We start from the raw sequence: 13,369 nt of genomic DNA on the forward strand, positions 1-13,369 counted from the left end.
TGCAATGCGATCGAGCCGAACTCTTTCCTTTGGAACCAGAAATACCTGAAACATTTAAACATAAAACCGTAAGCACAAAACTTAGTAAGTTCCTAAAAATATCATATAATCATACGTACCCAACGCTACATAACGGGCCCCATCCAAGAGTATGATGGGCCTTACCCAATGCAGATAACGGGCCTTGCCTAACATGTATAACGGGCCCCGTCCAATATACATAACGGGCCTCGTCCACATACATGAATTTCTCAAAAGGGTCATACGAGTTGGAGAAGGAGTTAACGTTTTCTATATTTATTCCATAAAACACCTTGCCCTTAATGATCAACAAGGTTGGGTAATAATCCTGGTTCCAATATATTTTTGATAATATAGATAGATATTGAAACACACACAAAAGTACATTTACGTAGTCATGCACACACAATTACATATGAATAATTCGTAGAACTATAGTGGACCATGCACGAGGTTTTCATCATTAATGTTGATGTCATTTCACTAACACTACTTCACATTTAGTCAAGAAAATGATATTCTTTGCATCTCAAGCTACAATAATAAAACGAAATAACCTAAAAGGGTAAAACGTACTCCCAAGGGCGTTCGTGTATAATTGTGATCGTAAAATACACTTACCAACAAATGTTTATTGATCACTTATTTGCAACACAATCATTTTCTCAATTGATGATTCACATGCACAAACAAATATGTTCTTCAATCATTTTCCATCATGAAAGGGACAACATACGACAACAAGAATTAAGTTTAGAAAAATCGGGAGACTTTTGTCTTACTTTCGCGAATCACCGATGTATTTTTCATGATACTCATAACCATTTTGTTAAATCTAATTAATAACCTATCGGATACAATTTTAGTGAATAACTTATGATCAATCCATAATCCATAATATTGAATAAAATAGAATGTTTGTTAAAGGCGTGCTATTTTAATTCTAAAAATTCCAAAGAAAAACATGAATCAAAACTAGTTTCATCAAACCTTTCAGAACTAATTATTATAATTTTAAATCATAATAAAGAATTTTTACAACTATTTCAAACTTCCGGTTATAATTTTTTTTTAACGATTTTCATCATATTCGTGGTTTGTACGAACATCTTCACGGGTTAGCAAAATAATAATTGTTGGTTGGTTTTACGCATGGCATGAATGAGTCCGACTGGTGTTACAGTTTCCCCCGAGTTGTAAAGATGTAAGAAGTAAGAGCAGTAGTCTTTTTACTGTACATATAGCCCTTGAAAAGATGGGTGAAATTGATCCCACCACCGCCCAAGATGGGTCAAATTGCTCGTGGATCGGCAAAAGGATCTTTACTCAACATATCCGTACTGACTACCGATTCTCTCTCTCATCCGCCTCCCCTCGTTGCCTTTCTCTGAAGTCTGACCCTCTTCCTATAAACAAATCGGAACTTTAAATCGGCTTTCCTTTCTCGTCAACTACTTGTTCCCCATCTCAATTTTATATTCACCCGACAAACCAAACGGATAATCCTTTTAGTATTTCTCAATCGACTTATTTGAAAGTAGTCCAGAAAGATTGTGTTTTTATTGAATATTGATGGCGGCGAGTGCAAACCCTTCCGCAAACAACAACGGGTCAACCAGCAATGGAAATGGCGCCACCACCGCCAATAACAGCGGTGGTGGCGCCGCCGTGCAGGAGAATTCGGTGGTGGGTCCTACTCAATCTGCTTTAAGGCATAACCCTGGTCTCGCGGTTGAATGGGCTCCGGATGAACAGTCCCTTTTGGAAGAGCTGCTCACTAAGTATGTAATTCTTTATTATGTTAATCGTTGCTAGAATTGGAGATTTCAGGGGTTAATTATGGTTCATATGCTTTGATGGTATGATAATTTTTGGGGGTTTTCTGTTTTTTCGTGTGATTATCAGTTGGGGATATTCGTTGTTGCTTTGTTTATCGTGTTAGATCTCGAATTGTCTGGTTTTGCCTGGCGACTTGATGATTGCTTTGAGATTTGTAGGGTCTTGGGATTTGCATGCTTTGTTTCTAAAATTTGGTTCAAGCGATGTTATTATGTTTCGATAATTCTGATGAATCTTGGAGGAAATTATTAGATTGTCAGGGTCCCCTCACCCAAAGAACTCAACCACACCCCCATAGCTCCTACGTAGAGTTCAACAAACCTAGATTTATGAATACTATGCAGTCACATCTTGACTTAATAGGCTTAACAGTACCTGACTTAATCCTGCAAGCTGTATTCAATGTTACTTTCTGACTTAAAGCAGAAAAAACCGTTGATCTTACTGTCATATAATGATTTCTCTGCTCTTTAATCACCAAGATTTACCTTAGGCTTGAAAATTTTGATTATACGGAAGAAAAACATAAACGCTAGAAAGAAGGAATATATTGTTATTTTCATTTGTTACAAACATTCATATTGTATGTGAGTTTTGCAGATATGCCTCAGATAGTAGTTTATTGCGTTATGCAAAGATAGCAAAGAAGTTACAAGATAAAACAGTCCGGGATGTGGCGCTTCGTTGTAGATGGATGTCGGTATGATTAATTCTGTGGATTTTTTCTACAACTCTCTTTTCTTCAATAATTAAAAAAAAAAATTCAGATTTGAATTTGAGCAAGCAAGTCCTAACCACCTGCATAATTGGGGTTTTCTTTTTCTTTCAAATGTATTTCATACATACTATCCAATATTGTCGTTCAATTATGTTTTGTACTTAATGGCTAAAGGAATCACAATATACTTTTGGTTATCATCAACTTATGATTGAGGACACTCGTTTGGCATTTAAAGATTATTCCAAAGTAGTTGTGTATGCTAAAAAAGAAACACAGATAACTTAGTTAAATGGTAGCATAAATCCTTTATGCATCATAAATACTGAATCATATGTAATAGTTTTTTAATCTTCAAGGCATAAGAATAGTACGAAATAGAGGCCATGTTCCATTGTCTTGGTTATTATACATTGCTTTATTGACTACATCAACTCTTGCTTATCTGTTTTGTTTTGTTTTGTTTTGTTTTTTTTTTCAGAAAAAGGAAAATGGCAAGAGAAGAAAAGAGGATAATAATTCGTCAAGGAAAAATAAAGATAAAAAGGTATATTTTATGGGTTTGTGACTCATCCATTTTGTTTATGGTGCTAATGATGATTTTTATTGTTTGATCTTGTTTATTTGAGTTTACATCCTTATTTTATGTATATAGTATATATATATAGTTAAGATTTGTTTATTGCATGATTCATTAAAGTAAAGATAGAAGTGCCAGGTGTAATTATTATTAATTATTGTTTTTGTGTTTGTGTTTGTATGTTTTAGGAAAAAGTAACAGAGAATTTGGTAAAGTCATCCTCTCATACTACAAACCGTCCTAATGGCCCTCCGTATGCCCAATCAGCAGTTTCTATGGACAGTGATGATGGTATCTCTTACAAAGGTTGCTGCATTCTACTCTCAAGTCATTCTTAATTATAAATAACAAACTAAATGTCAATATTATTATTAATTAACTTCTTCAGACATATCCATCTAGTTTTTCTAAGTGATCTCTATCCGTATGTATCTGTTACAAAGTGCAGTTTCTTTTTGACTTAATGACGACAAAATAAAGATGTATTGTAATTTATGTAAAGCCTGTCTTACAATTTAAGCAAAGAGTTTTGTTTTATATACATACATATCTGTTGGGTGTTTTTCTCTGACTGAAATAGTTTGTCTGCAGCCATTGGGGGTACAGCTGGCCAACTTCTTGAGCAAAATGCTCAGGCCTTGGATCAAATTTCTGCAAATTTTGCTGCTTTCAAGGTAAATATTTCTCCATTTTGAATTTTGAACATTGATGATAATGCAACGAAGCTAGCTTATCGAGTGAATTGTCTAAATTACCCCTCCCCCTCCTAGGAATAGGATGGGTTGATTATGATGTTGTACCCTGACCCTCTCTCATGACAGGTGCACGAGAACATAAATCTCTTCTGCCAGGCCCGAAATAACATTGTTGCAATCTTGAACGAGTATGTTATTTGAACTGTTGTTATTAACAGATAAAATATGTTGTCTTTAAGTGTTGTTTGGATAAATTGTGTTTAAAAAATATTTGTATGTATAAAATTGCAGCTTAAACGACATGCCAGAGATAATGAAGCAGATGCCACCGCTACCTGTGAAGATTAATGAGGAACTCACCAACTCCATGCTTCCCCATGCATCTTTGCAGAAAAAATCTTGAATCCACTTTTGCTTCCTGGATCTTTCTTGGCTTCTTTTGACTACTGTCATCAGGTGCAGCAGCTGCTTTTTCACCTCAAATCTGGAGATGATGATGTGATGATGCATCATGCATGCTGTGTTTTGAGTTATTTGTCGAAATGTCTTGTGTAGAGTCCTTTTCTACTTATTAGATGTATGTAAATATGTGTGTAGTTTGTGTCAATTGTCAAAGGAAGGATTCTCGGACTCTGTAAAGTAAATTATATTCTAGGATCGAATCAAGTTGATTCAATGTTTCTTCTCTGTCCAACTTCAACCCAATACAACCCAAACCAAAATAAGGTTAAGTTTAGATTTATATTTTATATGTTGATGTTATAAATGTATCCTTTCTTTCTTTTCTTATTCTATTTTACAACTTTTTTTTTTTTCCTTTCTCTCCGAACTCTAGATTAGGATGTCCAAAAGCCGAAACAATCGATTTTTTTTTTGTTATATAATGACACATGTCAGGTAAATTAAAAAAATATTTTTAACGATAGTTTTTTTTTTATTGATTTAAAATAAGCTTTAAAAATAGTCAATGATCCACGAAAATAATTAAAAAAAATAAAAAATCCAAGGGAGTTCTCATCGATTATACAAAAATGTTGGTATATGTTTATGAAGCCTCAAAATTTTGGGGGGGTGGTAGGGATGCCTCTTGGTGGCGTCATACCTAGTGACAGCAATCTGAAAACCGCATGGCAGGGGAAGTTGTGAGGAGCATAGCTTTCGGTTTCACCGACTCCAGATTATGATAAAACCTCATGTATTTTCTACTCTGAAGATCTGAAGAAGCTATGGTGGAGGTTTTGATGGTCGGTGTTCGTTCACCGGAGCTGTCGCCGGAGGAAGAAAGACAGATGATGAGAGACATTGCAATGGCCGGCGAAGCTCAAACTAAGGAAGGAGATACATTTTGTCTAATCACTCAAAGGTAATAAGGATAATGATCTCTCATAAATCGTGTAATATCTATTGCTTCATCGTTCATACACTGCGCTCAGTTTAGTAAAATCGTTTGAATATCATTAGATCACATGATGACAAAATAAGGAATCTGTAATGATCATATCAACGATGACAATGTGCAATTAAGAAATTTTAATTAGCGAATTAGAGAAGTTTGTAGTCATTACTATTGCAAATTTAATGCTTGTGACAAGGAGGGAGTAGTACCCATGTATATATTTTTTAATGATTGAATTTGCTGATCCTTTTTTGGTTGAATTTAGATGTTTTGGAAGATTAGGGTTTCAGTATCAAGTTGTGTGGTTGCTGCAAGAGAAATTGGGGCGTTTGTCTGGTTTGATTTTATGTTGATGTAGGTTAGTTCATAGTCCTTCTCTATAATTGGGAGTTGTAGATGAACTTGCTATTTCTTAACCAAATGCAAGAGAAATCTGGGCTCTTAAGTTTAATGGTTTGATACCACAACCATTTCTTAACCAGATGCAAGAACTTTATCAATCTGTTATATTGATTTGTAGCACTGACTCTGAAAGTTTAATGTGGCTATCGTAAGAGAGCTAAAATAAAATGGAATTTTGTGGGAGAAAGGAAAGGATAGTTTTGAAACCAGAACAATATTAAGGTTAAAAACAAATCTGAATTATGCAAATTTAACCCAACAGTGAATGTGGACTGTTTTTTGGTGATTATTATTTTCCAACTAAGAAAGCCTCTGTCCCCGTTCGGGGTATAAATTAAGCCTCTGTCTCTTCAAAGCTGTACTTACACCCTTTAAGAGACGCTCCTCTTCGACATTGGCTCAAAAATCTTGGTTGAATTTTGCGTTTCAGGGAGTGAAGCATGGCAAAGATTTCAACAGCAAATGGTAACTTGACGGATCTGTCCCCGGAGGAAGAAAAACAAGTCATATCAGGCTTTGCAAGGAATGGTGAAGCTGAAGCCAAAGAAGGAGATACCTTCTTTCTACTTTCTCTGAGGTAGGTAATCGCATTGTATATACGTCTCTTGTGAATCTTGCGTCTTTGGTAACATTTATGATGTTAATTGCAATCGGATATGTTAAAATCCTTTTCCGGAAGAATGTAGTTGTTTAAAAAAAAATTAGGGTTTTTGTATATGTCTAGCGGATCCTATATCTTTTTACTACATACATACATACTTGTTTTAGATGATTGAATTTGCTGATCCTTTTCGGTTAGAATTAAGGGTCTTAGCATCCAGTTTTCTGGTGCTAGAAAATTGCAGGGTTTTATGTGTTTCAGTTTGATGTTGGGGTTTCAATAATGAAGTTGTATGGTATCAAATCTAATATTAGGTAGATCTATAGGATTTGTATGTTACACTTACATCATTTGTATTTTTAGAACTTTAGGAGATCCGCTTTCATTGATAACTTGTAAGATAAGCAATTTAGTAGCATTAGGAAACATAAAAATTTCATGTTAAGAAGAAATTAAGATTTAGATCTTGCTTAAAGGGGTTGTTATATTAAGAATCAGTTTTATAGTACATTAATGGGAGGCCACTCTTGCGATCAATCTGCTAAAAGTATCCATTGCATTAAGTTAGAGTTCAGCTACATGCTTTGTTATATGTGTACATATGCCATTCAATTTTTGAACACTCCCGACTTATACATACACACAACATATGTTTGCTCAGATATTTCATTAGTAAATAGTAAGTTGGAAGAAGTTAATCATATCTACACTGATTTCCTACAGATGGTGGCGACTTTGGTCTGCATTTGTTAATCAAAGCCCAACAATTACTACAAACGAAGGATCATCTATGGAGTATCAAGGTTCAGGCAGAAGGCCCCCAAGCATTGACAATTCTGATTTGATCTGTAAATCATTTTCTGAGGATTCAACTCCTGAGATCTATGATACATTAGTAGAAGGCACTGATTACATTTTGGTCCCAGAAGAAATTTGGAATCAGTTTTATGCATGGTTAGTATGAATCTGAATAACCTCCTTCTTCTTCTTCTTCATAATTATTTAATGTATTATGAGGTGCAGGTATGGTGGAGGTCCTGCATTGGCTCGAAAAGTTATAACCCGTGGTTCTTCACAAACAGAATTGACTGTTGAAGTATATCCTTTACGCCTTCAACTGCATTTTCTGCCAAGTGTTGACCATCATGCCTTAAAAATGAGCAGAAAGGAAACAATTGGAGCACTACACAAGAAGGCTTGTGAATTTTTTCATCTTATTCCATATCAAGTAAATGATGTCTTATATGAATATTTCTCCATTTGATTATCTTTAGGAATTGTTTTCATATTTTTTTTGTTTTTGCACTCTGTTAGGTACACATTTGGGATTTCTATGGTCGTTGCAAACATGCTTTGTTGAATGATCTAGATGCAACGCTTGATGATGCCAACATACAAATGGATCAGGATGTGAGTTACTTTTTCCATTAGTGTGTTACACAACTCATATATATACGGGGACCTATTTTGCATATACTTTCTCTTGTTGCTTTTGTATCTTTGCAATTACAAATATTAAATGACTGTTTGACTTGATATGAAAATGATTATACAGATTCTGGTGGAAGTCATTGGTCACAATGGCAGTTGCAAAAGTGTTGTTCAAAAGAATGGTTGTGCATACATTGACAATGGTGTGTCTAAAAGTAAAAGCTGCAACTCAAACATGTCACAATTCCCAAACTTGTGTTTAACAAACAAGGCAGCCACTATAAAGACTGGTTCTTGTGTTGGTTTAATTGGATTGCTTAATTTGGGAAACACCTGCTTCATGAACACTGCTATACAATGCCTTGTTCATACACCACAGTTCGCTCGCTATTTCCTTGGAGATTTTCATCAAGAGATAAACAGGGATAATCCTCTAGGCATGCAGGTAAAATTAAAATGCCTTGTTTTTACTTTTAACGTAAAAAAAAAATCAAAGGTAAAATATTTAAAAAAAAAACTTGACTCTCGTGTAGGGAGAGCTAGCATTGGCATTTGGTGAGCTGGTTAGGAAGTTATGGGCAGCAGGTCGGGCAGCTTTTGCTCCTCGGGCATTCAAAGCAAAACTTTCCCGTTTCGCACCACAATTTTGGGGACGAAATCAGCATGATTCCCAGGTTCGTTTTTGCTTTGTTGACTTTTCATGAATTCAGGTCTCTCTCTCTCTCTCTCTCTCTCTCTATATATATATATATATATATATATATATATATATATATATATATATATATATATATATATATATATGTTTGCTATCTTTATGTGGGGTCAGGAACTTCTTGCTTTTTTGCTGGATGGACTCCATGAAGATCTGAACCGGGTCAAACAGAAGCCTTCTAACAAGTCCAAAGACACCGATGGGCTACCCGATGAACAAGTTGCTGATGAATACTGGGCAAATCACATCTCTCACAATGATTCAATAATTGTTGATGTTTGCCAAGTGAGTTCATTATTATTATTTTAATTAAATCATTTATCATGACAATGTTTTACAGTAGTATTTTATTTTTATATTTTGATGTACAGGGGCAATACAAGTCGACTTTGATTTGTCCTGCATGTGATAAGACGTCTGTTACGTTTGATCCATTCATGTATCTGTCATTACCAATTGATTCAGAATCAGCAGTGAGTATTTATAGCTGCATAGAAGGTTTCCTGCGCGAGGAACCATTGGTACCTGAAGACATGTGGTTCTGCCCTCGATGCAAAGAGAGAAGGCAAGCAACTAAAAAACTGGATCTTTGGAGGCTTCCAGAAGTGCTAGTGATCCATTTAAAAAGGTTCTCGTATAGCACAACCATAAGAAGTAAACTAGAAACATTTGTTGACTTCCCTCTTCATGACTTGGACTTGTCTACATACGTTGCTAATAACAAAAACAGTCATGGTTCTCCTCAAGTATACCAACTTTATGCCTTGGCCAATCACTATGGCAACATGGGAGCTGGTCACTATACTGCACATGTCAAGGTTTTTTGCTCCTTCACTAACATTACACTTGTTTTAATAAGTTTAAATATTCGTTGTTATTGTTTTGACTTTTGACTTTTGTGGGATGGATTGGATGCAGCTTATTAATCAGAACAGGTGGTACAGGTTTGATGATAGCCATGTTTCAGGCATCATTGAAGATGATGTCAAGTCGAATGCTGCATATGTGTTATTCTACAGGAGGATGAAAACCGATACCAATGGGATTGGGACCCACTCTTTTGAGTTTTGCCTTGCATAGGTAGGTAGGTCATCATTATGCATTCATATGAGTAGTGTGATTCACTACAGTTTCTAGTTTAATTTCGTATTGGATTTTGCTGTTCTGAAGAATAGAATTTCAGGAACAAACCTAAGTCTAAAATAATTAACTTACATTGAAGTTTCCATAACGTATTAATATTATGCTGGGGAATTTTGGATTTAATTCTTGTCGATTCGGTTTATTTATTTTTTCTTCTTGTTTTTATGGTGTATATGGCGATGGACTTGGACTTGGACCTGGTGTGTTTAATTAGCCACAATTGGACGAGAAAAAACCTAATGCTAAATAAAATCTGATATAAGACGTTATGTTGATGGAAAATCACAACTACGAGATATATTGCATTAATTAAGAAAGCATTAATATATATATATATATATATATATATATATATATATATATATATATATATATATATATATATATATATATATATATATTACTAATTATACAACGTATACAAAAGTTTTTTTTGGCAATGCATGTCTCTGACTACAATGTAAACCCTATTGACTTCTCAAGGATTATGGGCAACAAGGTTGAAACATATTGCCTCTTGATTTTGGTTACCACGTGTAGGGGTGGTGTTTGTTTGGATGGATCGGTTTGATCCGATTCAATCAAGTGAATCCGAATAGATTTTGGTTTTCAAAACATTGATCAAAATAGTCCAAATTAATTTAAATCCGATCCGATTCAACCAAATTACAATTCGGTTTTCAAGAGGCAAGACATTTTGAAAAATATATAACTTGAATATTAGAAAAATCTATAAAGAAACTAATTTTTTTTATAAATTATAATTTATAAACAAATACTAAAAAAATATATTATAACTAATATTTCATTGACAAAAACTTTTGATAATAAGTAATTTTAACGTATTATATTCGATGAAAATTTATAATAACTAAAAATAATAATTTAGTAAATTTATAAATAGTTAAAGATATATATGAAAAATAGATAATAAGTTGTTATTCGGTTTTTTTGGACTATTCGGTCCTTAGTTTATAAACCAAAATCAATCTGAAATTCAGGATAATAATTCGGTTTTGCTGAAATCAATCCAAAAATCTAAATATCTGAACCAAATAGTCCGATCGAAATTATCCAATTAGACAATTCGGTTTTATCCAAACAGTGAACAACGTGTGGATTTTTTTTTCTTTTTCCGGAAATAAGTTGTGATAGAACTAGGGTTTCACATGAATGTAAGGTTTTAGCAAAAACTATTGAGATCAAATATATATATATATATATATATATATATATATATATATATATATATATATATATATATATATATATATATATATATATATATATATATATATCATGGTTTCCTTTTTGCATTTTTCATAAGAACGATTGTTTATTAGTACGATGGTCTTGAAAATGCATAACAATTGATGTTATTTAAATGGTTGTCTGTATTCGAATTAAAAATGAATAAGAAAATGATTAAACTATCATTTCGTTTGGGTTAATGTGATTTGAAACTTATTTGAGTTCTTCTCTATAACAAGTTCAGAAATTGGAAAAAAAAAAAAAAAAAATCAAGAATGCTTTTATTCGAATGGTTTGCATATTTCTTTTTGAAAAGAAAAATGAATATCATTTCAACATGTGGCATCAAAGATCACCCATCTTAACTCCTTAACAACTTTGTCCAATTTTATCGGTTGGTATAATATAAAGTTATAAACATGTGACTCATAAACGGCATGGACGGGCAAAAAGGTTGATTCCATGTTAACTTTCATGGTATCTTATTCCATTCATCAATGGTTGCCGTCAACATTTGCAACATATACTAACAAAAACACAAAACAAACAAATATAGTATTGAATATATGCATTGTTTTCATCGCATAATATTCTAGCAAAAAGAAATCATAAATTGCATCTTTTTATTTTTATGGGAGAAAAATTATAATGTTTTCAGAGCAAGGAACTGATGTAGCCAGAGACTTCAGTAATGGATTTTTTTTTATTACTTCACTAATGGAATTTTTTTTTATTTCTTTATTTTCATGAGAAAAAAACATACAGAAAATTCTGAATTTTTTATTAATCGTGAAAGTTAAGCATGATCACAATGATGAAATTAGTGACTATAGATATGATTACTAAATTTGTATTGTTTTGTTAAGTTACATGTTGTAGTTATAAATTTGTCTATTACATGTTTATATTTTTATAGTAATTATATTTGAATATTTGATCATGTTTTTAATTTTTATCTTGTTGCTATTTACATTAACAAGTTAAAATCAATACAAATAAGTTTAATTTGGTAAATATAATAAAATACAGTTATTGTTTATGAGCATAACCTGCATCATTACGGACAATTGGGTCATGAGGTATACATGACATGAGAGTCTAGTGGTGGTGAGCTGAAGGTGGCAATGACTGTGCACTAACACCCTGAAGATCTCGTGCTGATGACCTGGAGCTATGATCATGGCCTCATGTGGTGTATACCACGAAAGACCACAACTAATTAACTTTTTCTTCTGTCAGTATACCAACAATGGTGTGGAAGGAGATGGCAGTGAGATAGAACTGCTTGACATGTCCCCATACCTGATGACCTTGTATCTGAGAATTAATTAAAAATTTCGCTATCATTTTACTCGTTTTGCTAAATTATTAACATATTTTTAATCGAATAACTGTTTGTTAATTTGCCTTTGTTCAAAAGTACCATATGGTGGATGTCTATAAATACAAGTGTTTTATTTTAGTTCTTTTTGTTAATCACACCAGATAAATCTTCAATACTATCACATTAACATACAACATATTGTGTTCATAAGTATGGGTTGTGGGATCGTTACCTGCATCCTTTAAACTAGAGAATAAATGATATCAATTATTCTGTAAGAGCATGATAAGTTTAATAAGAGAGTTGGATGATGAGTTTAATAAGAGAGTTGAATAATATGACAAGTGTAGTTGTCATTTGATGAATGAAACTCTATTATTATAAGATGTTATATTGACATTCAAGAGATTGCAAGCTCAATGAGAAAAATGAATGTATTTTAAAACTTAAACAAATATTATAAATTAGTTTTGTTAATGTTTTATTGAACTTTATAGAGTTTAATACGTTATAGAAAAAAATTAATAGAATTATATATAATATGAAATGATAAATATGTTGTGGATGGGCTAATTTCATTAAAGATAGTGATTTCTATGTCCTCCTTTAATGCCTTCTTTTTATGATTTAATGCCCTCCTTTTATGTTTTTACATACCAGTTTCTAACAATGATCCTATGGTACAGTTGATTAATAATATTGTACAACCCCATTGATGCATAAAAAGTAAAAACAATTATTTAGCCGTATTTGCGCTTGTTACTTCTAATCATTAATACATTTAAACTTTTAGTACATCATGAATTTAATTATGTAGCCGTCCATCCTACCACTTTATGTTATACAATTATTATAATTGTATAATTATATAAAAGTTTTGATTTTAGTTGACTGTCTTGAATTGCAATTTTATAGTTTTTTTTAATCGGAACTCAAAACTCTTAAATGATCCTAAAATAAAAGCTTAAGCACTAGTTACCTATAAAAGCCATGGTGACCGGCCGATAAGGAGTTGGCAGTTGCAGTCGCACCCTCTTGATTTTAAATTTTTAATGATCTGGGTAAAACCTTATAAGACTAAAAAAAGTTCTTTATTTTATTCTTATTTAAGGAATATTTTATTTTAGAATAATGGAGAATTAAATAAATTGAACAGTTACATAGAACAAATAATTAAACCAAGTCAACCCTACTTCTTCCCACTCATATACCATCAAAGATACATATATTCAAACATGTTCATCACCCACTTG

General features: G+C 32.9%; 2 protein-coding genes across 4 annotated transcripts; both read left to right on the forward strand.

Annotated features, from left to right (window-relative positions):
* The first annotated feature begins 1,269 nt into the window (after window positions 1-1,269).
* On the forward strand, window positions 1,270-4,602 carry LOC145014518 (uncharacterized). The gene is made up of 7 exons (XM_078972901.1): window positions 1,270-1,802; window positions 2,461-2,560; window positions 3,060-3,125; window positions 3,347-3,464; window positions 3,750-3,832; window positions 3,980-4,041; window positions 4,145-4,602. Exons 1-7 carry the CDS (start codon window positions 1,594-1,596, stop codon window positions 4,254-4,256), a joined length of 750 nt encoding a protein of 249 aa, XP_078829027.1. The 5' UTR covers window positions 1,270-1,593; the 3' UTR covers window positions 4,257-4,602.
* A 304-nt stretch (window positions 4,603-4,906) lies between these two features.
* LOC145014517 (ubiquitin carboxyl-terminal hydrolase 5-like) lies at window positions 4,907-9,664 on the forward strand. 3 transcript variants are annotated; one of them, XM_078972899.1, is made up of 11 exons: window positions 5,085-5,216; window positions 5,515-5,607; window positions 6,082-6,228; window positions 6,976-7,206; window positions 7,276-7,480; window positions 7,567-7,662; window positions 7,808-8,128; window positions 8,217-8,357; window positions 8,513-8,683; window positions 8,770-9,216; window positions 9,317-9,664. In XM_078972899.1, the coding sequence occupies exons 3-11, from the start codon at window positions 6,092-6,094 to the stop codon at window positions 9,476-9,478; spliced, it is 1,911 nt and encodes a 636-aa protein (XP_078829025.1). In that variant the 5' UTR covers window positions 5,085-5,216; window positions 5,515-5,607; window positions 6,082-6,091; the 3' UTR covers window positions 9,479-9,664. The 3 variants fall into 3 exon arrangements, with proteins under 3 accessions (XP_078829026.1, XP_078829024.1, XP_078829025.1); XM_078972898.1 differs by lacking the exon at window positions 5,515-5,607 and having other exon boundaries at window positions 5,080-5,216; XM_078972900.1 differs by lacking the exons at window positions 5,515-5,607; window positions 6,082-6,228 and having other exon boundaries at window positions 4,907-5,216.
* Window positions 9,665-13,369: the final 3,705 nt, after the last annotated feature.

The sequence above is a fragment of the Lactuca saligna genome, chromosome 9 (genome assembly GCF_052625555.1).
Source record: "Lactuca saligna cultivar CGN05327 chromosome 9, ASM5262555v1, whole genome shotgun sequence".
In the NCBI taxonomy this organism is placed as follows: Eukaryota; Viridiplantae; Streptophyta; class Magnoliopsida; order Asterales; family Asteraceae; genus Lactuca; species Lactuca saligna.

Coding starts and splice junctions, on each gene's coding strand:
- LOC145014517 (XM_078972900.1), top strand. CDS start 5,080: ATGGTGGAGGTTTTGATGGTCGGTGTTCGTTCACCGGAGCTGTCGCCG. Junction 7,207..7,275: donor TGGAATCAGTTTTATGCATG/GTTAGTATGAAT, acceptor TATGAGGTGCAG/GTATGGTGGAGGTCCTGCAT. Junction 8,358..8,512: donor GAAATCAGCATGATTCCCAG/GTTCGTTTTTGC, acceptor ATGTGGGGTCAG/GAACTTCTTGCTTTTTTGCT.
- LOC145014518 (XM_078972901.1), top strand. CDS start 1,594: ATGGCGGCGAGTGCAAACCCTTCCGCAAACAACAACGGGTCAACCAGC. Junction 2,561..3,059: donor TTCGTTGTAGATGGATGTCG/GTATGATTAATT, acceptor TTTTTTTTTCAG/AAAAAGGAAAATGGCAAGAG. Junction 3,465..3,749: donor TGATGGTATCTCTTACAAAG/GTTGCTGCATTC, acceptor GTTTGTCTGCAG/CCATTGGGGGTACAGCTGGC.